The sequence below is a fragment of the Vicia villosa genome, linkage group LG6 (genome assembly GCF_029867415.1).
Source record: "Vicia villosa cultivar HV-30 ecotype Madison, WI linkage group LG6, Vvil1.0, whole genome shotgun sequence".
In the NCBI taxonomy this organism is placed as follows: domain Eukaryota; kingdom Viridiplantae; phylum Streptophyta; class Magnoliopsida; order Fabales; family Fabaceae; genus Vicia; species Vicia villosa.
Window position 1 is genome coordinate 40859519 of NC_081185.1, and position 22783 is coordinate 40882301.

At 29.8% G+C, this 22783-nt stretch overlaps 1 protein-coding gene across 1 annotated transcript; it reads right to left on the bottom strand.

Moving 5' to 3' along the window:
* LOC131613573 (uncharacterized) lies at window positions 1-9405 on the bottom strand. Its single transcript, XM_058885231.1, has 10 exons — window positions 9248-9405; window positions 2213-2438; window positions 1875-2142; window positions 1567-1789; window positions 1150-1288; window positions 898-1055; window positions 686-806; window positions 419-592; window positions 269-337; window positions 1-189 (listed from the first exon to the last, which is right to left on the bottom strand). Exons 1-10 carry the CDS (start codon window positions 9403-9405, stop codon window positions 1-3), a joined length of 1725 nt encoding a protein of 574 aa, XP_058741214.1.
* Window positions 9406-22783: the final 13378 nt, after the last annotated feature.

Here is a 22783-nt window from a genome sequence, read left to right on the forward strand (position 1 = left end):
TTACTCCTTCTTGATATGCTTGATCTTTCTTGCAGTCTTAGCCTTAGTAGCAGATTGTTTAGGAGTCAGATCTTCAGCATCAATCAACTCATTAACTGATGTTGAAATAGCTCCCCTCTTGGCAGGTGTGCTGCCGGAGCTTGCAGACGAAGGTTGAGGAGATATCGAAGCTTGAGCAGATAGTGTCATCTAAGGATGAAATTGATTTTCGTAAATGGAAGTAAAAGTACACAAAGTGTAAATAAGACAGTATGCATTAGGCCCTTACAATAGGTTCAGTTGGCTCATGATTTGGATCAGAATTGGAGATCTCCAAAACAAGAGCATTTGATGTATGCTGCAAACAAAGTTTAAATCAGAATCACATATAAAAGAACAACAACAAAAATTGCTTACATAAAAAGAAACATGTATTTACCTCCTCATTCGGGGTTAGGTATCCCTTAAGTTTGTTGTAAACATTATCCTCATTAAGAATTGTCACAATTGAATACTGTTTGTAAGATGATTGAAATTTGATACGGAACGCCATTTCCTTATTCAACAAATTGTCAACTTGAGCCGGCCATATTTTTGGGTTGTCTTCTCCATTCTATGCAATCAAGAACACCATGAGGTTTGATAAATATGTCATACGTAGTGAGCTTTATAATTAAGCATTTATAATTCAAAAACAATGACTCACCGCTATCATGAGCTTTCTTAACTCTTTAGCAGACAGTTTAGTATATGGGACACAATCCTTATCCCAAAAGACAAAGGTTCCATTAAAGCCATCATATTCAACTTCAACTTCTATTTTGAATCTGTCAATGAAAATAAAAAAAGATTTTACAGCTTGGTCTAAAATATGATGGATTTGAAAACCAAAAAAGTTAGTTTAAAGAAAGGGCTCACTTAGTAATTGGTTCAACATCTTTAACTCCACAGTGGCACTCAACTTTCCCTCCAACGGACTTGATAGAAATCTTACATCCTGGGCAGCTCTCAAAAAACCATCCAAACCTTGAAGCCTTGAATCGTTTGGTAGTTCCAATAGTAGTTGCAAAACAATCCTAAAATAAGTAACTCCAAAGTGTCAAACAATGAATACTAAAATGTTGGATAATAGTTTGAACTCAAACAACAACAACATAAACAAAGAAATACCTTTTCTCCTTCATAAATGTCACGGATAGTCCTGACCTCATTACGACTAGTCCAATTCTGGTTTGTGGATTGAATGGATGAATCACAAGTTAGTGATAGAGAAAGGTTGGATGCATTTGACAAATCAGCTGCTCCAAAACTGTATTATATAAAGAACAGGGATATAATCAGAAATTGAATTGAAATGAGAATTTTAATTGATATGATACTTTATAAAGCACATTGTTAAACCTGGTTTTGAAGGTTTCCACTTATGGATGGTCTAAGTTAATCAGGAGTTTCGAGCCATTCCAAGCATTAGATAGACTTGGTAATCCAGATACTGCACCAATTATTTAAAGCAGGTTGTAGTGTTAAGTGGTAGCAGACAAAATAGGATAAAATAGTTATTTGTGGGATAATAAAAAATCACATTACAGACCTGTATTGGGCTTACACCAAGCATGAGTCAAAATGATAATTGTGGGACCAACATGTTTGCCAAGAGTCTTGTAGTCCATGAATTGTTTGCTAAAATCACCCCATAAAGCAACTTCAATGGCATTTCCCACAACGTCACGTAATGTGATATTGGTACAGGACTTCTTACCCCCACCCCCCATTTGTGTCTTAACAACATCTTGCAAGACACCAATAACATCTATTTCAAAGAACGTTGAGTCATTATGTTATTCAAAAAAAAACTCATTCATGATAAACAACAAAAACAGCACGAAATAACTAACCATAGAGCATATCAGGCTTGAAATGTCCATTGAGAAAGTTTTCAATGGAATGGAAGTTGAATTTGTATGGTGGGATGTCCGGCATGTCCACCTTGGTGAGAGTAGTGCCTCCATTAAAAAGAATCTTGAGAGGGTTCGAACATACTTTCAAAGGGCCATCATTAGCCACAGGCTCCCCATTATACAGATAATAAGTTTCGTGCTCTTTGATCTGCTCTATCCAATCTTTAAAATCCCAACGGCTAGTGGTCACATGGATTTGGTCACCCTGTGAATTTGAGGAGAAATAATCAGCAGGATAACATAAATCATAAAAACTGTAATGATAAAAGCCATACCGTTCCATCTTGTAGAACACACTCTAGGTGTTGATACCCTGTTTTTTCTGTAACAACCCACAGGTCAACGACCCTGATGTGCATTTTCCACACCTGGTTCCCTTGGACCAGCTCCTTAATGAGAATGGGAGCCCTAGACATGGTGCGCGTATCTGAAACTGTAAATTGTAGTACAGAAAATGGTTGAGTGATAGTGTAGAAACAGTAGCAAATGCATGAAAGTAATCTATAGCAAACCAGAAAATCAAACCAGAAAATGACTGATAATATAAATAAGCAAAAAAGAAAAGCAGGTACTATACTTAGAGAGAGCAGAAGAGCCTGTATAACCGGTAAATTTTGAATAAAACGACCAAGGAATGTATGATACATCAACAAAAATGTAAACAACAAAGTCATAGTTAAAAAATAACACGAAAGGTTGGGTCTTTAAGGCAACCTAATGAAAACACACTCCAACAGACGAAGAAAAAACTCAAACATTTTGCATTTATCATAGAAAGCAGAAAAGACAAAGAATGAAAAGCCAACAAAAAGGTACAAAGAAAATAAGATACAAAGCAAAGAAGATACAAAGAAAACTTCACTAAAATGCATGAAACTAATCTATTTCATGACTGAAAATATTAATAAACAAAACAGAAAAGAAAATAGTTTAGCAAGAGAGAGCTAAAGAGACTGTATAACCGGCACAGTTAGAAGGATAACATAAATCATAGAAAGTATGATACATCAACAAAAAGATACAAAGAAAAGAAGATACAAAGTCTTTAAGGCAACCTACTGAAAATACACTCCAACAAAAAGATACAAAGGAAAAAAGGTAAGAAGAAAACTTCACCCCAAATCTGGAAGACAACACAGCACGTCGAAGAAAAGAAAGCAGACAAAGGAGGGAGAAAGGTCTTACCCGGGTCTGTTCTTCAACTAAGGAGTTGTGTAGAGAAGGAAAGGGCAATGAGAGAGAAATGTTGACAATGTTTGAAGAAGTAGGAGGAGTCGGATGCTTTTGTTGGAGGGAAAATAGAAAGTAAACCTTGGACCAATTAGAATTGAGCACTTGTTGATTTGGGTGATAAAAGTAGGAACTTAGAATAACATATTTAGTTGATTACGTTTTTATCCAATTGGCAGTGCAAAAGAAAAATGACTTAAGGGCAATTTGGGGTGTTTGGGCAATGTCTTAGTAAAGGCTTGATAGTAGATTTATCTAAATAAATATTTCTTATAAATAAGACTAGAGATAGTATCATTCTATTGTTTGAAAATTGTATGATAGAATAAAATTTGTTACAGCATATAATAATAAAAAATATTAAAATTAAATGAAACCTACCACCTACACATTATTTTTTTTTATTAATTCAAACAATATCAAGTAATTTTATATTGTTCCATTTCGTGTTACTTCAATTATATCCAAAATTTCAATTTATTTTTGGCTTAATTGCAACTTAATTAGTTTTCCTATTTTGTCTTTTTCTTGATTTTGATCCCTCTATTTTAAAAATTACTATTTTAGTCCCCTTTTTAAGTTTTCTGTGCAATTTTCGTCCCCCTATTTAGCTTTTTTCTGCAAAATTAGTCCCTATTGCTATCTCTTTTTCAATTAAAAACTCAAAAGGGGGACCAAAATCGTGATTTTAAAAATGGGGGGACTAAAATCGAGCAAAAACCAAAATAGGGGAACCAAAGTTGCAATTAAGCCTTTATTTTTTTTAGTACAACACTTAAATTTAACTTTTTTTAATGTTATTTTTTATTTAATAACGTAATGATCACAATTTTATCTTTCTAAATTCAAATTTATATTTGCAAAGTGATCTTGACTTAACTAATAACTAAAATAAATAATAAAATTTATCATTTTAACTTTTAAACTAAATAAAAGTAATATATTTAATTTGAAAAATATATTTTTATTTAATCATATTTAAAATTAATGGGAGCTACTAGTTCAAGACAATCCACATTAACATGTAATTTATATATCTTTAATCAAATTAAACATTTTTAAATAGAAAATGTCATTTGTTTATCTAAAGAAATTTTATTTTTTAAAATTTATTTAGCCGCTTACTTTATTATTATTTTTCATAAATGCTACTAAAAAATTAAGTTATGCATATCTATTTAAATAAATCTAAATAACTTTTTATATTAGACTAAATTACAGTTTTGATCCCCTATTTTGTCCAACTCACTATATTATAGTCTCTCTATTTATTTTAAAACAGTTTTGGTCCCATGCCTATTTTTCAAACAAAAGCGATGAGGTGGACCATTTCTTATTACGCGGCATTAAAATGGTTGTCATGTCATTTTTAAATAATTTAAAACAAATTTAAAACTTTAATGATACAAAAATTCAATATATTAAACTAAAGTAATAGGTTATTTAAGTTGAAACCTTAAATTTGTTCTTCCATGTCTTCTTCATGTTCTCTTCAAGTCCTAAAAGTTTTATCATCGTAAATCACATCTTCCAACCGTAAAACACTTCTTTCAACCGTAAATAAGTTCTTCCACTGTTGCCCTTTGTAATGGATTTCGAATATGTGCAAATATCAAGTTTTCTTCTCATTCTAGGAGGAAAAGGATGCAATGTTATTGTGGGTTGGATTCACCACTTGCAAATTCGTGGACATCTCAGAATCCAGGTCGAAGGTTATATGGTTGTGGATTTATACAAGGTACAAATTAATCCATAGTTTTTAATATTCTTCATCTTAAAATTCTGATAATTTCTTTGGGTAATTTTTAACTTTCATCTTCTTTTATGTTTTATTTAGTTACATGAAAGGAAATGATGTTCTTTTTTTTATTGGTATGATGAGAAGATATCAGAACGTACACAAGAAGTGATTAACTCGCTATTGAAGAAAGTTAATGATTTGAAGAAGAAAGATGGTTTAACAAAGAAGAGTGATGATGACCTAAAGAAGAATATCAAAATATTAATTATTTTGTTGATTCTGTCTTGATTTTTATCATCATGTTGATCACAAAAGCATTTGTTTGAGTAATATTGTCATTGTTGTAATGTTGTAAGGTTTGTCTTCAAGTAACAATGTTGTAAGGTTTATTTTTAAGTAACAATTTTCCTGTTTTTGTAAGGTTAAGGTTTTAAGCCTTTGTTTTGGATGATTCATGTAATTGTTGTTTTGGATTCAAGGTTAATATTATTGATATGTTATGTTACTGATATGTTATGTTACTGATATGTTATTTTCAAACTAATAATTTGTAAATGGTGTAAGGGATAATTTGCAAATGTTTATACTGGTATTTGAAACTTATATGAAATTAACAAATGGTTACACATAAAAGTTGTAATCCATTACAAAATGTGATGCATCAAGTCAACATTACTCCAAAAAAAGTGATGCATCTTACAACATTAAACCAACAAAAAATAATGCATCTTACAACATTCAACTAACAAAAAGTGACCCGTTACAAATATATTACACACAAAGAACATTGCAATCAAGTTGTCTATTGATTCTATAGCGCTTGAGATCCTTGTGTCAAAACGGTAGGTGCTTCTTTGGTTGATGAAGTCTTTTATTTTTTTGCCTTGTTACTTCCTTTTGACAACTGTCGATCCGCCGTCGCTTTGCCTTTGCACGTTCTTAAATTGTGCTCAAGATTCTCACAACTCTTACACTTTACGGTAGTCAAATTCCTAGGAAACATGTTGCTTGAAGTTGGTTCATCATTAGCTTTGTTTCTCTTCTTTTTGGGTCGACCTGGAGCTCTTCTCATAATTAGCTGATGAATTGGCTCCCCTTGAGATATTGAACAAAGTCTTGGACCCTTGGTTGGTAGAAACATATATGAATATGTTTCAAAAAGCTTGTTTTCCTATTTACCATTCAGAATATATTAACAAAGTGCATAATATACAATTCTATTAACAAGGTGCATATCAGTACATATAACAAAGTGCACTTCAATACCTATTAACAAACTATATTAATATGCCAGTCTTATATCAGTCCTATTAATATACCAGTCCTATACCAATCATATCAACAAAGTCCTATACCAGTCCTACTAATATATCAATTTGGATACACTAAGTTCATATCAGTCTTATTAACAAATTGCATAACTAAGTGCATATCAGTCTTATCAACAAATTGCATAACTGAGTGCATATCAGTCCTATTAGCAAATTGCATAACTAAGTACATACAAGTCATAAATGGTACACCTCATAATATACCAATCCTATTAATATATCACTTCATAGGATATAAGTACCAAAGTGCATAATATCAGTACCTACATAATATATTAATTCATATGATATTAGTACCAAAGTGCATAATATCAGTACCTACATAATATATCAATTCATATGATATCAGTTCAGTTCTTTCAATTACCGAAATATCAGATCAAATAAGAAAATACCTATAATATTGTGAAATGTACTGATCAACTTCAGCCTTGTTGTGTAAAATACAAACAATCACATGGACTCAAGGAATGCCACTTAAATCCCATTTACGACAAGTACATTAATGTCATCGTAAGTTCACCTCGTAAGTGTAAATACCATTTGTCACACTAAATATGTTGAATTCATCATGTCCATGCCAAGTTAGACTCCAACCTCCAACTGCCCGCTTCAACTTTTCTATAACTTGTTCAACCTTAGGAAAAATAGTGCTTCTAAATCAATTCATGAGATTCTTTTGCTTCACTATCTGAACTGTGATGTAATGGGCTTGTCTCTGTATATCCATGTTAAACGCCTCACACATGTTATTCACTTGCAAATCAAAGTGACTATCAGTGTGAATGCAGACCTAGTCCACGTGGAAGGTGGAAGCTTCATCGTGTCTTTCCATGCAGCTTCATTAATATCCTTTTTTTTTGCATGGCTCTCTCCCAATCTTATACACTGTTTCCCTAGCTTCCTACCAAAGTAATTCTTTCATGTGTCCGCCGGGATATTTTTCTTCCAATTTCCATACAAATGTTTAACACAGAACTTGTGTTCTACATTAGTGCCTAGTGTAGTAGGTACCAAACCCTCAAAAAGCTATGAATTAGTTCCAAATGGATACGCAAATATAACATCATAATGAATTAAAAAAATAAAAGTGTTAATGAATTACCTTCTGTTGTTCTAAAATGAATGAATAAGAATCTGCATTATGCTATTCAGATCCTCGAGTAATAGATCCACAAACCATTGCCAAGAGTCTCGTGTATCCGCTTCCACTACAACATATGTTATAGGATAAATTTGATTGTTCCCATATTTTCCTACTACTGCCATTAATTGTCCATCATACTCACCTTTCAAGAAATATGCATCAAGTCCAATTAAAGGCTTACATGTATTTGCATACATATATTCTCTCAAACAGGTCCAATGTCAGACATGTCACACTTAATTGTAATTATACTACATGGATTATATCTCCTTATTTCCTTAGCATAATTCCTCAAATGAGAATATTGCCCAGTCAAAGCTCCTTGAATTAGTTCCAATGATCTTGTTTTGGCCCTGTATGCTTGAGCAAATGACAGTTTCACCCCCTCCCCCCCCCCCCCCCCCCCCCCGCATTTCTCAAATGCTTGTGTTATCAACCCCTTTGGCCTCATTTATGGTGTATGTCTTAGAATATTCATAAATTTCTTAGCTAGAAACTTGGTTTTAGCTTGCATATTCTTCGTTTTCCTATGACAGGTGTGATCTTCCGCCAGACTTATTAATGGCCATATTTGGTTGCCTATCCTTTTACTAAATCTCATATAAAATGGACACTTATTTTCACACCTAACAACTATTATTTTGCTATCATTTTTATGTAAGCGCAAGTTTTTCTTCCTTTCTAGGGAAAAAGATGTAACTACATTTCTAAAAAGATTCTTTGTGGCAAAAGAAATGCCTAGCTCAACTCTCACTTCATCTCCACAATCAGGCATTTTGTATTTGGGATACCTATGTTTATTACCTTCATCTTCACTTCCTTGGGGAGTATCAAGATCATCTCAATCAATTTGTTTGCCTTCATCAAAATCAGTTATTGGTTCTTGCTTTGAAGACACTTGATTTCCATCATTCTCTTCTTGCATAAAGGTATGGCTAGGTACTTCATGTGTCAAATTTCAATCATCTTCATCTAAGTCATTGAATTCAATATCACCCAAGTCATCATTATCTTCCTGAATAAAATATGAATCCTCCTCGCTAACATATCCATTTTCCTCTACCTGCACTCCCCCCTTTCCTCTACTTGTACTCCTTCCTTTTCCTCGGCTTGCACGTCTTCCCTTTTCTTTTCTTGCATTTCTTCCCTTTCCTCAACTTGCACTTCTTTCTCCTCAGAGTCGATATTTATCGGTTCTTAAATAGGTTCAACATAAGCCCTTACTTCATTTTCTATCATACCATTTGGTTCATCTACTACATGCTCAACTTATACATTACCATTTTCATAACCAGACATCTCTTCCCCAAATTTCAAAACATATTTTTCATTATTCAAAGCTTTAAGATCACGCTCAAATAAATACTTAGGATTATGGTACCAGAGACCTTTGAATCTTACGTAAGCAAATTCTTGATAACTTCTTCAATTTCCATATATGACATTATATCAATATCCCATTTCTAGTTCATATCTTCAAACTTTCCTTTTACATAAAGTTTGCAAGGATAATGAAGTAATGTACCCCCATGATTAATTGTCAACCTTACTAAATTAGTTTGAGATGGCCTAGAAAAAAATAATAACAAAAATACACAGCATATTAGTTCATGTTAACAACATTCATTATCACAAAAATATACAACATAGGAGTTCAGTACAACAATCAACATTCACAAATCAACATATTCTCGCAAAAAATTTAGGGTCTTCCTTAGTCTTGGACGATGGTTGGCCATGAGTGAAAGACATTTGGCAACTGTTACAGATTCAAAAAAAAATTGTAGAGAGGGAGGACTTAGGATTCAGTTTCAAAATCAGTGAAATACATTTGACAACTATTATAGAATTTGTGAAATACCTTTGTTGTGACCACGTTTGACCTCTAAAATGGTGTTCTCCGATCGTCTTCTCCGCTTGTTTCTCGCTCTCCGCTTCCTTACCTTCTCCGCTCGTCTTCTCCGTTTGTTTCTCGCTCTCCGCTTCCTTACCTTCTCCGCTCGTTTCTCGTTTTGGCATTTTGTTTCCAGAAAATGATTTTTTTTAATTATTATTTCTTAATATAAAAACAAGTAAATTACTTTTACTTTTATTAATAAATAAACAAATTAAAAAAATAATGTCAAGTCAGTACTTTAATGCCACGTAATAAAAAAGGGGTACACATCAACGCTTTTTGGTTGAAAATGGGCATGGAGGACCAAAATTGTTTTAAAAAATAGGGAGACTGATATCGTGAATTGGGCAAAATAAAAGACTAAAACTATAATTTAGCCTTTATACTATTATATTAAATTTTATAGCTTGTGATAAACAAAAGAAATTATAATAGATATCAAAATTAATTTTAATTACATTTCTTGATTATTTTTGTTTGTCTCATTAAAGATAAATTATATCACTTATTTAAAAATAAATATAAATAGACCTAAAATAAACAAATAAAAATTTCAAACTCGTGTTTACCAAAAGTCTACAATAAGTATGTAAAATATCAATTTAAAACTTTAAATTTTTATTTTTACCACATTTCAATATAATAAAGTCTAATTCGGTATACCCTAATTTTATTTTATTTGCATTGTTATTTATTTTTATTTCATCTTGTTTCTTTTTTTATGTTCTTTTTACAGTAAATTTTTAGGTATTGGTGATAAATAATTTGGTACCAAAATCTTTAATGTAAATTGGTTTAGATTTTAAATTTATTTTAAAATAAAATAATAGTAAAAAATAACATGGCATTGAATAATAGTATTTGATTGAACAATGGTAGTCATACCAACTAAACTCAAGTGTTCACCTCTTTTTATTTATTTTTGTAAATCACATAATAGAATTGCTAATTAAAAGTCTTGTAAAATTCAAACTTTGACCGAAATAATTTATAGTCTATTTGAATTTATTTGTCAGCAGCAACCATTATAGTGTTCTTTTAAGGAAATCTTATAGTAGTACTTAAGAAGTATCGTTTTTAGGGAAAAAATCCCAAATATAGCTATTAACTATATAACTGGGCAAAACAATTATCTTAAGGTTTTTAAAGTATAGCAACAAAAAAAAAGTGTTGTAGTGTAACATATTATATTACCTCTAATTTTTGCTAGAAAAAAAATTACTTTCTAAATATATTAAATAATAAATATATTTGAATTATATAAATCAAATATATTAATTATTTTATATATATATATATATATATATATATATATATATATATATATATATATATATATATATAAAGTATATTTTTTTCTTATAATAAAGATGGGAGGAAATAATTAAGAATAAAAATTTGGAGAAAAAAAGTAATATATTAAAACAAAATAAATATTTATTTTTTATTAGTTTGTAATTTTTGAAGTAAATATTTCTTTTACTTATTAAATAAATTACTCAATAAAATTAAAGAATCTTACAAAGTCTATTTGTTATAGTTTTTAAAGACTTTGTTTGAGAAAAATAATTGAGATAAGTAATAAGCTAGTTTTTAACAAGTGAACTTATAACCTATACTTTTAAGCTTGTTGAACCGCAATAGCGAATTAATAAGTTAGTTAACTGAATTTGTAATGTTTGATAAAATTAGAGGTTTGATTAACTTATACTTGTTATATGAAATTAAAATTTTTGTTTAATTAATATATTCGTAATGAGTACAATATAGAAGTTAAGTGACCTCGTATATGCTAAGTCAAGCATAGAGACTTTAGGTTTTTTATATGTGAATAAGTGATACATTGAACTAATCCTTTAGATAAATACTTATAGCTTTAGTCCTATTCTGAAAAATGTTATGGTCTTTGTGTAACACCTTTCTAAAATTCTGCGGTAATTATTAAAATACTCCGAGGAAAATATGAAAACAAGGGTTCCACAATTAAAAAAAATTAAAACCAAATATAATTCAACTGTCATGCTTTATTAGGAACGACTCGTCAAATAATAATCTCATGTTTATTACAGCGGAATAATATAACATCACCAAAACAAACCAATGGAAACACAATCCAAAAACCAACAAATAGAGTATAATGATTAAACTCTAAAACTATCGTTCTCAGTGTTACAAGACCAGAGCATGACTGACACGACCCAAAATAAATGGATAGACTCTACGAGCTATCCTCACCAAAGTAATAAAGCCGCTACTCCTCAATCTGAAAAATTGTCAGCATGTAAGGGTGAGTCTCATTCACAATTAATAAATATTATGCGTTCATAAGCAACAAAACATCATAGGCATATCATTCAACCAATTTTAATATATTCAGATTTTCATACAATCGTTCAACAACCACACCAACAAATATATCACCAAATATAACATTGAAAGCCATTCAATCATGTTATATCAATATGCATATGTATGTACTGACTCTATGCATGTGGTACCAAATATCGTGGGATAAACCCATCTGACTGATCTAAACATCACCGAGATACAGCCCTACCGGCACAAATTCCACACAGTGGGAATTATACACGCCATTGATCCAAACATCAACGGGATCCATCACCAAAATGATTTATGAATGAATGCACACATATAACATACTTATAACATCACCGATCCAATGCACCGCATCGTCTCAACAAAACTCACCATTATCATCACTAATAAAGTATGCACATGTCTTAGCATCATTTAAATCATATCACACATATTTATATCAAACATATCTTCCAATCATGATAATAATCGCAACAATTCCATCACTGCATCAACACATTGTCACATTCAAGGATATACGCACACAATGCTACATTTCATCCACTTAATTAAATTGAGATTTAAAATAAATTTGGGCCACCGCCCATCTCACCTGATTATCACATAAAGCACGTAACTAGCTTCGCAGCGTCCAAAACGGCACATAAATCGGGCACACGGATCAAAAGATATGAATTTTAGAAAATAAAATATTTTTCCAAAAAGCTACAGCATAACTGGTTACCGTAACGGGTTACCAGTCCCAAAACACAATTTTTAGAAATTCACGTACAGTGTAATCGGTTACCGTAATCGATTACGAGCTCGAAAACGCAGATTTTTGAAAATAACACTCAGTGTAATCGGTTACCGTAACCGATTACACCCCTTCTGTAGAAGAAAACGAGTTTGACAGCAACTCAGCCCATTCTAATTGTCTCCAAATCGTACCAATACGAATCCAATCACACTAAAACGATTACTACCTCGGAACAGTACTCAACTACACATTTTAACATACTTCTAACATGTTTTAACATCAATTAACAACATACATATTCATCATACTCCAATTTTATCAAAATCACACAAAAGTTATGAATTTACTCAAAACCTAACAATCCCCAAAACCCACCATATATCAATCGAATCAAACGATAACCTAATCAATCTTACTACCCTTGAACATATAAGAGAGATTAACCGGAAGAGTCCCCCTTACCTTTGATCGGAGTTCTTGAAAGCTCTCTTCCTCTACTTCTCTTCTGCTCTTTACGTGTTCAGCTTCTCCCAATTGCTCTTTTGTTTCTATTTTCCAAAATTCCTTGTTTTATGAAAAAAAGAGAATAAGTTTAGTAAAAGGCCCAAGTATAGCACCCCCTTTTTACTAAACACGACACTTGACCCATTAACATTCTTTCACAATTTTCCAATAATCCAATTTAATTAATTAATTTCAAATAATTAATTTAAATTAATTAAAATTCTAATTAAATTAATTTATGAAATTATGGGGTGTTACACTTTGTCTATAATACCATTCACATGCAACTTGACTCGGACCTATTAGGGATCGTTGTGAGTGACTCATTTCTCCAGTATGGAGGATGTGGTTAGTCAACTCAATGAGATTTAGAAGCTAAAACTATTTGGTTATGATAGAGATATTCTTATTTGTTTTAGGAAACAAATTTGACGAGTCGGCTCCTATAATACATGGGGCATGGTGAGCTCACCCTTATATCTGATATATGTTTAATCCCACTTAATATCTTTTTAGTCCTCTTTGTGGATTTTACGATATATGAGGCAAATGGGTCAAAACTATTGGTACTCGATGAGTTTGAGTCATATAACAATCCACAAACCTCAAGCACGAGGCATGTAAGGGCAAAGTGATTTAAGTGAAGATATAGCAACTCACAATCTCTATAGCATGACGTCTATAAGGAAGAAGGGGTTTAAGAAAAGAAATAATAGTTCATAGCCCCTCGGGCATGAGGCATGTAAATGCAAAATGGTTTAAGGGAGGACATAATAATTCAGAGTCCCTCAAGCACGGGACATGTAAGGGTGTTGCGGTTAAAGGTGGAGAGTTTGCAAAAATATTGATCCTACCTGATGAATGCTATTTTTAATCTTAACCATTTGATTTGTGAAGACAGATTGATAGGTTGATTGAAAGGTTTGTGAGAAAATCGTTTGAACTTCTCATTAAATTTGTGGTGAATAAGTTGTCTTAAGAATGATCATTTAATATGGGCCTTCCATTGGTTTGCATGCTTGAGAGTAAAACCCTTAATATTTTTACATGTTAATGATGACCACTGGACTAGATTACTACTCATTTCCTATAAACACTAAGATATTACTACTTTCATCGGTCTTGTGTCTTGTACCAACTCAAATAGCAATTGTTTCACTCTGCAATTTCATTACTTGTCTAAACCCATCTTTTCTCAACATATTAGACGTCTTACCATGGTTATTCCTTTTTCCAATTCTTATACTTCCTTTTCATATTAGAGGGTGGTGTTTTGTATGGATTGTGATGAGACCCCTAATACTCATGAAAAGTGGTGGGGGTAATGGCATCGTTGTATTGAAAGTTTGAAGCAAGCAATGTAGTGGCGATTCGTTGAGATGGAAATGTGTGGGAGTTAAAAAAGTAGTTCTAGTAGTAGTTGTAATAGAGATGTTGAAAATTTTGATTATATTTCAAAAGTTCTAAATATATTTTTTCACATCATATATAGAAAAATATTTTTTAATATTAATCATCATTATTATATTATTATCATTAATATTACTATTAATATTATTATTTATTTTATGACTTATAATAATTTGGCTTGATCAAATAATTGCAATTAATTAGTTTGACTTCACTTAGTCAAACTTACTACTTCATCTTCCTTTCTTTATATATAACAATTTCTCTACTATTTTGGAGAGAGGAGAAAAATAAAAAAATACTAGAACATATAACGTGAAAAGCTCTCTTTATTTTATATTCCTTATTCTTTTTAGTTTTTCCTGGTTACATCTTCCGGTCAATATGTTTCTTGTTGTTCTGATGCCTCAGAGTCTTATTAGGAATCTGAGAAGAACCTGTTGAATCCTGGGGGATTTGCGCTTATGAGGCGGATAAATCCTTAAGGACAGTGTTTTTACACGCCTCAGGTTTATATAATTATTTATTATTTTGCAGGAAAAAGATTAATCATTTCAAGAAGATGGAATCAAGCTGCATGGGTGGACATAATCTACAACAATCTTAAGGATTTATCTATTGTCATGGTTAATGTTGTCAAACCTTCAGGTTCTATATTTTCCAACTCATATTATATTATTCTAATTTTTTCCTCTTTCAATGATTACTAAAACATGCTTCTTATTCTAAAGATTTTAGTATTGCATCGCTAATAATATAATACATGAATATAATGCTGTTAATATTTGTTTATAATATATTTTTTGTGTGAATGATATTTGAATACTATGTCTATGGTTTAAGTTGTTGTTTGACATTTTGTAATATATGGAATTTCTTTCATATTTATTTTCTTTCATATTATGCCCTACAAATTATAGGAATACTAAAGTTAAAATTAATTAAGCTTTATTCTAAAAAAAAAAAATTTATTTCATTTAGATTAAGAAGTATGTTTGTTTTTTTTTTTATAGATTAAGTACATTGAAGTGAATTTCATATGATTGTCTCTAAATATGATTTAACTTATTGTTTTATTTTTGAATATTCTATTATGAATTTTTGTTATTGAGAAAAAAATGATATAGAGATATTGTGATGAATTACTCGTAGATATTTGTTTGGATAATCTCTTATACATAAAATCAACATCACTATTTTATAAATATTTATTTATTATATATTATAATTATATAGTATTAATTATTATATTAATATTAAATTATAAAGAGAAACGTTTTTGTTATACAATATAAAAGTACGTTAGAAACATATTGTATGAATATTATTACTATCATTATGTTTCTAAAATAAATGTTTTTTATGATTGTAGATTAATTGTTGATTTTAGTACTTAATTGTATACAGCTGTTATGTATTTAATTTACTTTCACAAGAATATTTTTAATAAAAATTATGTTGTGTTGGAATATAATTTTGTATTGAAATTGTGGTGTGGATAGATATTTGACGTTATTATTTTAAAAACAATGTATCTATATAATTTTGGACGAATGCTTATAGCTATTGTGACTTTATGGATATGAGATACTTATTCTTGTAAAGTTTTATGGTAGATTTACTTATGAACAATTATTTCATTAATATCAATTAAATAGATTTTAATATTATTTATTCTCAATAATCATTTGAGTTAAGTGTAGAATTTGAGATATTTTGTTATAGATGAAATTTTATGAGATTATATAATATATTGATATGCCATTTTTAATTTACTTAGAATATATTTTAATGTGGGGGGCATATAATATTTATAATATATAAAAAAAAAAAATTTGATGTGTGTGTATATACATGTATGAATAAAATAATTTTAAATATTTTATTTTATGATAAGATTTTATTTAATTATTATGTTGACAATATATTAAGTAATTAAGATATAATAATTAGAGAAATTTGAAATGATATTGTTCTTAATATGGGTAAAAATTCGTATTATTGAAAAATTATTTATTATTTATTGAGTATTGTGAAAAATATTGGTATGGTGATTTTTAATCATATGATATATGATATATTTTGAGTGATAAGTTTGATATTTCTTATAGTGTAGATGATCCAATGTGTTATAATAATACATTGATGTAAATATATGATTCAAATGAGAATAAAACCAATGTGAAACTATTTTTCATTGTAGGGGTGTTGTTACTTGAAAAAAACTCAAGCACACCTTTATAATAATATCTTAAATGTGTTTATATTTATTTTATTGAGAAATAATGATGTCGCTTATAAGTCATATAAGCAGACCTGTATACATTTAATTATGGAGATCAAGTTTAATATTAAAACTTGAGTAATATTTGAGATTTATTGACTTAGAGACGTCTTAGTCAATATTTTTAGGAAGAAAAAGTGTGGCTTCCTCATTTGAGTATAAAGTAGCTACTAAACGATGAGATAATATCGTCAATTTATTTGAAGTTAGATCAAAATGATTTTAGTTGATCATCTAACAAATCCCTAGGAAGAAATAAATTTGTGGCACATCGAGGAGAATTGGACTCAAGCCAATTAAAATTAACAAGTGATGGGAACCCAACCTTTATGATTGGAGATCCCATGAAAAAGGTTCATATGGGTAAGAACAAGTCACTTGTTAGTTCTGCTAGCACCAAAAATTATTTGATTAATTTTTGTTTGCGTCCTTTTCTTATGATGTAAATGGGAAAGTGCTAGACACTGCATTTCTGAGAGGATAAGCTTATGTAGCTTTTAATGAATTTCATATCCTTTATAGGTGGTGTATGATTTGCAGCATACACTTGATGAAATCACCTATATGAGTGTCGAGTGGGGCCGCTTGTATGAGATCTTGGCGAAATCTCTAGAGCACTCATGAAATAACCAGGCACGCGCACGGCCTATTAGCGCACCACAGCGTTAACAACAAGAACTGTGGGGGTGTGATGTGAGTGGTAGACCTCTAACATACATAAAGTGTCTTTGGTTCATATAGCTTGCTACACCAATTTCACTGTATGTTAAGTACTATCATTCTAGGACTAGTTCATATAGCTTGCTACACTAGTTTGATGCATCACATCCATGATGTTAATCCAGGAAATTCTTTTATACAACCTTTTATAACTTTTGAAATATGTGGGGGATTGTTGAAAATTTTGATTATATTTCAAAAGTTCTAAATATATTTTTTCACATCATATATAGAAAAATATTTTTTAATATTAATCATCATTATTATATTATTATCATTAATATTACTATTAATATTATTATTTATTTTATGACTTATAATAATTTGGCTTGATCAAATAATTGCAATTAATTAGTTTGACTTCACTTAGTCAAACTTACTACTTCATCTTCCTTTCTTTATATATAACAATTTCTCTACTATTTTGGAGAGAGGAGAAAAATAAAAAAATACTAGAACATATAACGTGAAAAGCTCTCTTTATTTTATATTCCTTATTCTTTTTAGTTTTTCCTGGTTACATCTTCCGGTCAATATGTTTCTTGTTGTTCTGATGCCTCAGAGTCTTATTAGGAATCTGAGAAGAACCTGTTGAATCCTGGGGGATTTGCGCTTATGAGGCGGATAAATCCTTAAGGACAGTGTTTTTACACGCCTCAGGTTTATATAATTATTTATTATTTTGCAGGAAAAAGATTAATCATTTCAAGAAGATGGAATCAAGCTGCATGGGTGGACATAATCTACAACAAGAGACACATCTAGCGATAATGATTTTGTTTTGGTATCTTCTTATCAGGACCGGCGAGACCACAAATGGAAGTTTTAAAATCAAGCTTGGATCATTGTTGTAACAAAGTAGATCATAATAACTCTCTCTTCATAAATGACATGATGGTACAGGCGTTCCATGAAGAACTGGTGATATTTTCCACTAGAAGTAAAGAAGATATCATCTTGGAGCTTTATGTGAGAGGAGAGAAGGCATGCATGAGGCTCCCACAATGTGATTATTTTTTATGTAAGTTTGTATGTTGTTAGATATGGGGGTAAAGATTCCCTTCACCCCCTTCGAAGTTGAGGTTTTACGAGTAATCAATGCCTCCCTCTCACAACTCATCTCAATAGTTAGATTTTTATGAAAGGTTTTGAGATCATGTGTGGCACTTTGGTGGTCATTTCTAGTTAAACTACTAAGGTCAAAATCTGGGATTGTACTACTAAGATAATCCAAAGCTCTATTAAAATCAGAGTTCATATCATATTTTCACTGTCTTTCAATATATGATATTGTAACACTCTAGATTGGACCCTGAAAGCCACAAAAACATACGGTGCATTCTCTACTTTCGAGTACAAACTCGATCCCTCAACTCTAATAAGTAAATCACCATCAATTGAAGATTCTCAAAGAAAGAACATCCATCAACCATGAAGTCTTCAACCACTATTTGCAACTATTTATCAAACCAAATAATTATTTCCTCCATGTGAATCGGTTCATACGTTCTTAGAACAATTTTTTTAACAATAGTCATAAAGACTAGAAATAGAAGAAGTTCACTCTATTTTAAATCGAAAAAATCTAAATCTTCTTGTCTATTAACTCTCGAAAACAATAAATTCGTTATGATAATTTTATTTTCCAATTAAATAAAATATTATATTATAAAAGAGAAATATATGTATACAAGGAATTATATAAATACAAACACGGGGACAACTTCTCTACCCATCATTAAATTTTATATTGGAAATAATATTAATTGGGATAAAATTTGTTAACTCTGCTTAATTAAATCATTGAATAAATTTTATATATGACTTAAATATTCAAAAGTTTTGTCTCATATAAAATTGATATGAACGTTTGAGAGGAAATGAGAAGTCAATTTTGAGACTACATCATGTGTTTGTTTTACTCTGCTGTTTTTGTGGACAGGTTTTAACCCATGATCAATCTCCCCCTAGGCTATAATGTTAGACATACACAAATATGGATAAAAAACCCAACTAATTTATACACAAATTTTCCATGCTTAACCTGGATCATACCATGTAAACAACACATTTTTCATTCTATAATGAAATATTTTGAATTACAAAGCTTAAAATGGAATGGTCAGCAGAAGCAGATAGGGCTAATATTTTGGCTTACATGGTTGAGGAAAAAGCAGAATGTACATTTTTAAGGAGTGGCTATGCCTGTCCATGATGTCCCACTAATGTTGTGGTAATCCTAGAATAGCAAATGTTGGAATAGTACTGCACTAGTTTGTCTTATTTTCTCTCGTTTCGTTTGTGCTTCATAGCGTGCAGTGTATATAGTGACAAAATTCAAAGACATTTTTGTCTTTAATTTATTGTCTTGTATTGTATTGCTACTTGTCCCTATCCATACCTTGCTGTATTTTTTGAGGCGTCCAAGATAAACTTGTAGTAGTAACTTTTATTCAACTTCTAACCATTTAGATCTTTTGTAATAAATAATGGATTTTGTTTCTATTTTGAAGTAGGTGTTATAAATATCCTTAATTCTAGAAAGAGTGTTTGTATGGTGAATTCTTATTTACCCACCTCAAAAAGGTGGGTAAGGTTACCTTTAGTGTAAAATGCATTGAAAATATTAAACAATTATTCTATATGATAAATAATTAAATACATAAAAATTAAATAGTGTCATCTGATTGGTGGAATGTACACTACCCATCTTTTTGTGATGGGTAGAGAAGTTGTCCCCTAATTTTAAATAAAATTTTTATTTTAACAAAAGATTAAAAGAGATTAAAAACTTATTTTATTAAGTAAATAATTATTTTGATATTCACCCTGGATCGATTTTTTCAAAATCATTAAATTATTCTTTTGTTTATTAATCTTCTTATATATTTAATATTATTAATATAATATATATTTTTATTATTTAATTTTTAATTTCAATTTCTTTTGAAATTATGATTAATTATTCTAAATATTTTTATTTAATTATTAATTTTTTATTCTATGAAACATATGATGCAAAGATTTGAAACATGTAAACTTATTTTATTTTGATAAATAAAATTAAAATTTTTAGAAGCAGGAATATTATTGATAACACGTAATCTAATGAATTTATCATGGTTAATTTATAAATTAATTGATGGTTTTTTATATTCTGTATATTATTTACGTCCAATTTGAAAACTATTTTTCTGAGAGTCGCAGAGATAGGGATGGCAATGTGTAGATATTTTTTTGGATATCTCAATACTTATACATGTATCCCTTTATCTGTGTTTATAGTAAAATTAAATCGATTAATTATAAAAATTATATAATCTGAAGTTTTTTTAACAATATTTAAGAAAATATGGATGTTATTGTTGAGTTAAGAAATAAATAAACATCTTTATTAAAATGTATAATAGTTTAATAGCGATATATTTTTTTTAAAATTGATAAATGTATATTTTTATATAGTAATACAAATGACATTATATAAATATGTAATGCGGTATGGGACAGAGAGAGTAGTAAGGTACCAGTGCTCGTACCTAGGGGTGGCAAACGGGCATACCCGCCCCGTTTAGGACCGCCAAGCAAAAGCACACAAAAATGGGGCGGAGTGAACCAGGCATATTTAAGGATGCTGGCCTAATATCTTGACTCGTCCCGCGCTAAATGTGGAGACGGGCCCGCGAGCACTGCTCTTTTTAGGCTTAAAAATACAAATATTCATGTAAATGCATATGTCCGCATAAAAAATGAGGCGGAGCGGGACGGTCACATTAGAGAGTGAGGGCCTAAATCCAACGCCGTCCTGCACTAAAATGCGGACAAAACGGATATACCCAACGGGCCGGATCCATTTTACCACCCTATGGTATCCATACCCGTTTATTTTAAGAGGTAATTACTCGTATTCATTTGACAAATTTTTACCCACCTATTATGAATATATTTTGCGAGTATTCATAGAATATGAGTCAAATTGTCATCCTAACACATAGACTATAATAATCAATTAAGTTCTCCTTAAAAAATATATATAACACAATTGTATTTAGAATTAAATTCGAATTCAATATTTTTAGTTAAGTTGGACTAAATCGTTTATCATTTCATTGAAATTCAATTGATGTTTAATAACAAAAAAATTAACTAATTGAGTTGTAATATGGAATTAAATTAAAAATTAAATTAACTTAGATAAATAAAATATATACTTAATTGAAAATTAATCTATTTTCAATTAAAATAGAAGATACAAGATTTAGACACACAAAAATCTTTAAAAAAAATTTTAAAAATTGTAAACTCATTTATCATTCATTGATTAAAATTTTTGAAATTACTTTTAATTAGTTCACGGTATTTCTATGAGTATATTCACATACTTTAAGTTATTAATAAATTAAATAAACATGCAAAATGTAAGAACATGACAAAAACTTAATTGCTAAATAGAATATTAGTTGAAAGTTAATAAAATAAAAAATTAGTTAAATTATAGTTATTCTTTATGAAATCATCCATTGAAATAAAATTCACTAAATATATATATAAAAAAACATATATTTAGTATATTATTATTACCTTCTTCTCCATCAATATGAAAAATCTTAAAATAGAAAGATTTGATAGGTTTGATTTTACGGTAAAAAAAATTAATTAAAAATAAATTGATTGTGGTTAAAAGTGAATTAAATATTAAATAATTTATGTTTGAATGAGTTTATAGAATAATTAATTGAATGTAAAAATTACGTTTTAACTCAAAATTATAAATTATAATTTTCAAAACTATAAATTTTAATTTAAGTATCAATTCTGAAAACATAATAAATTTTATGCTTCTTCCAAAAGCTAAACCATTTTGAGAATAACATTTACATTGATTAAAAAAAGTGAAGATTTAAGTATTTACTCTCTTCGTCTAATATTATAACATAAGACGGTTTGAATATTTCACCCGAATTAAGAAATTTAATTATTAATTTATGGAAAAGACAATTTAGGTAGGACTTTCCCGGAGAAAATTAAATACTTGGGTATATTAGAAGAAAATAATAAGAGTAATGATAACTTGTATCTTTGGGACACAAGTTAAGAAACCCACTTATGGAAATTTTGTTTTGAAAAAAGCAATAAAAAATATTATTTTATATTTTTTATTAAAATTAGTGCACAATTTTCAAGATATTCTTTTTTCAATTAGAGGCACAAGTTAGCATTACTCAAATAATAAATGTTACATTAAAATTATAAATTGATTTATAATTTATGACAAATTTGTTTTCCCAATATTCAATTCCATAAAAAAATTTTCTAATTAATGAAAGACAATATTATAAAATCAAATAAAATTTCTCTTTCCTAAACAACATTAGTTACGTTTCTTGATTATCGTGAAATATCTAAAATGTCTAGAAATAGAATGAGTAAGATCATTTTTCCTTGAGTGAAGACCCATTTTGGTCCCTCACAAAAATTAGACAACCCAAATTAGTCCCTCACAAAAAAG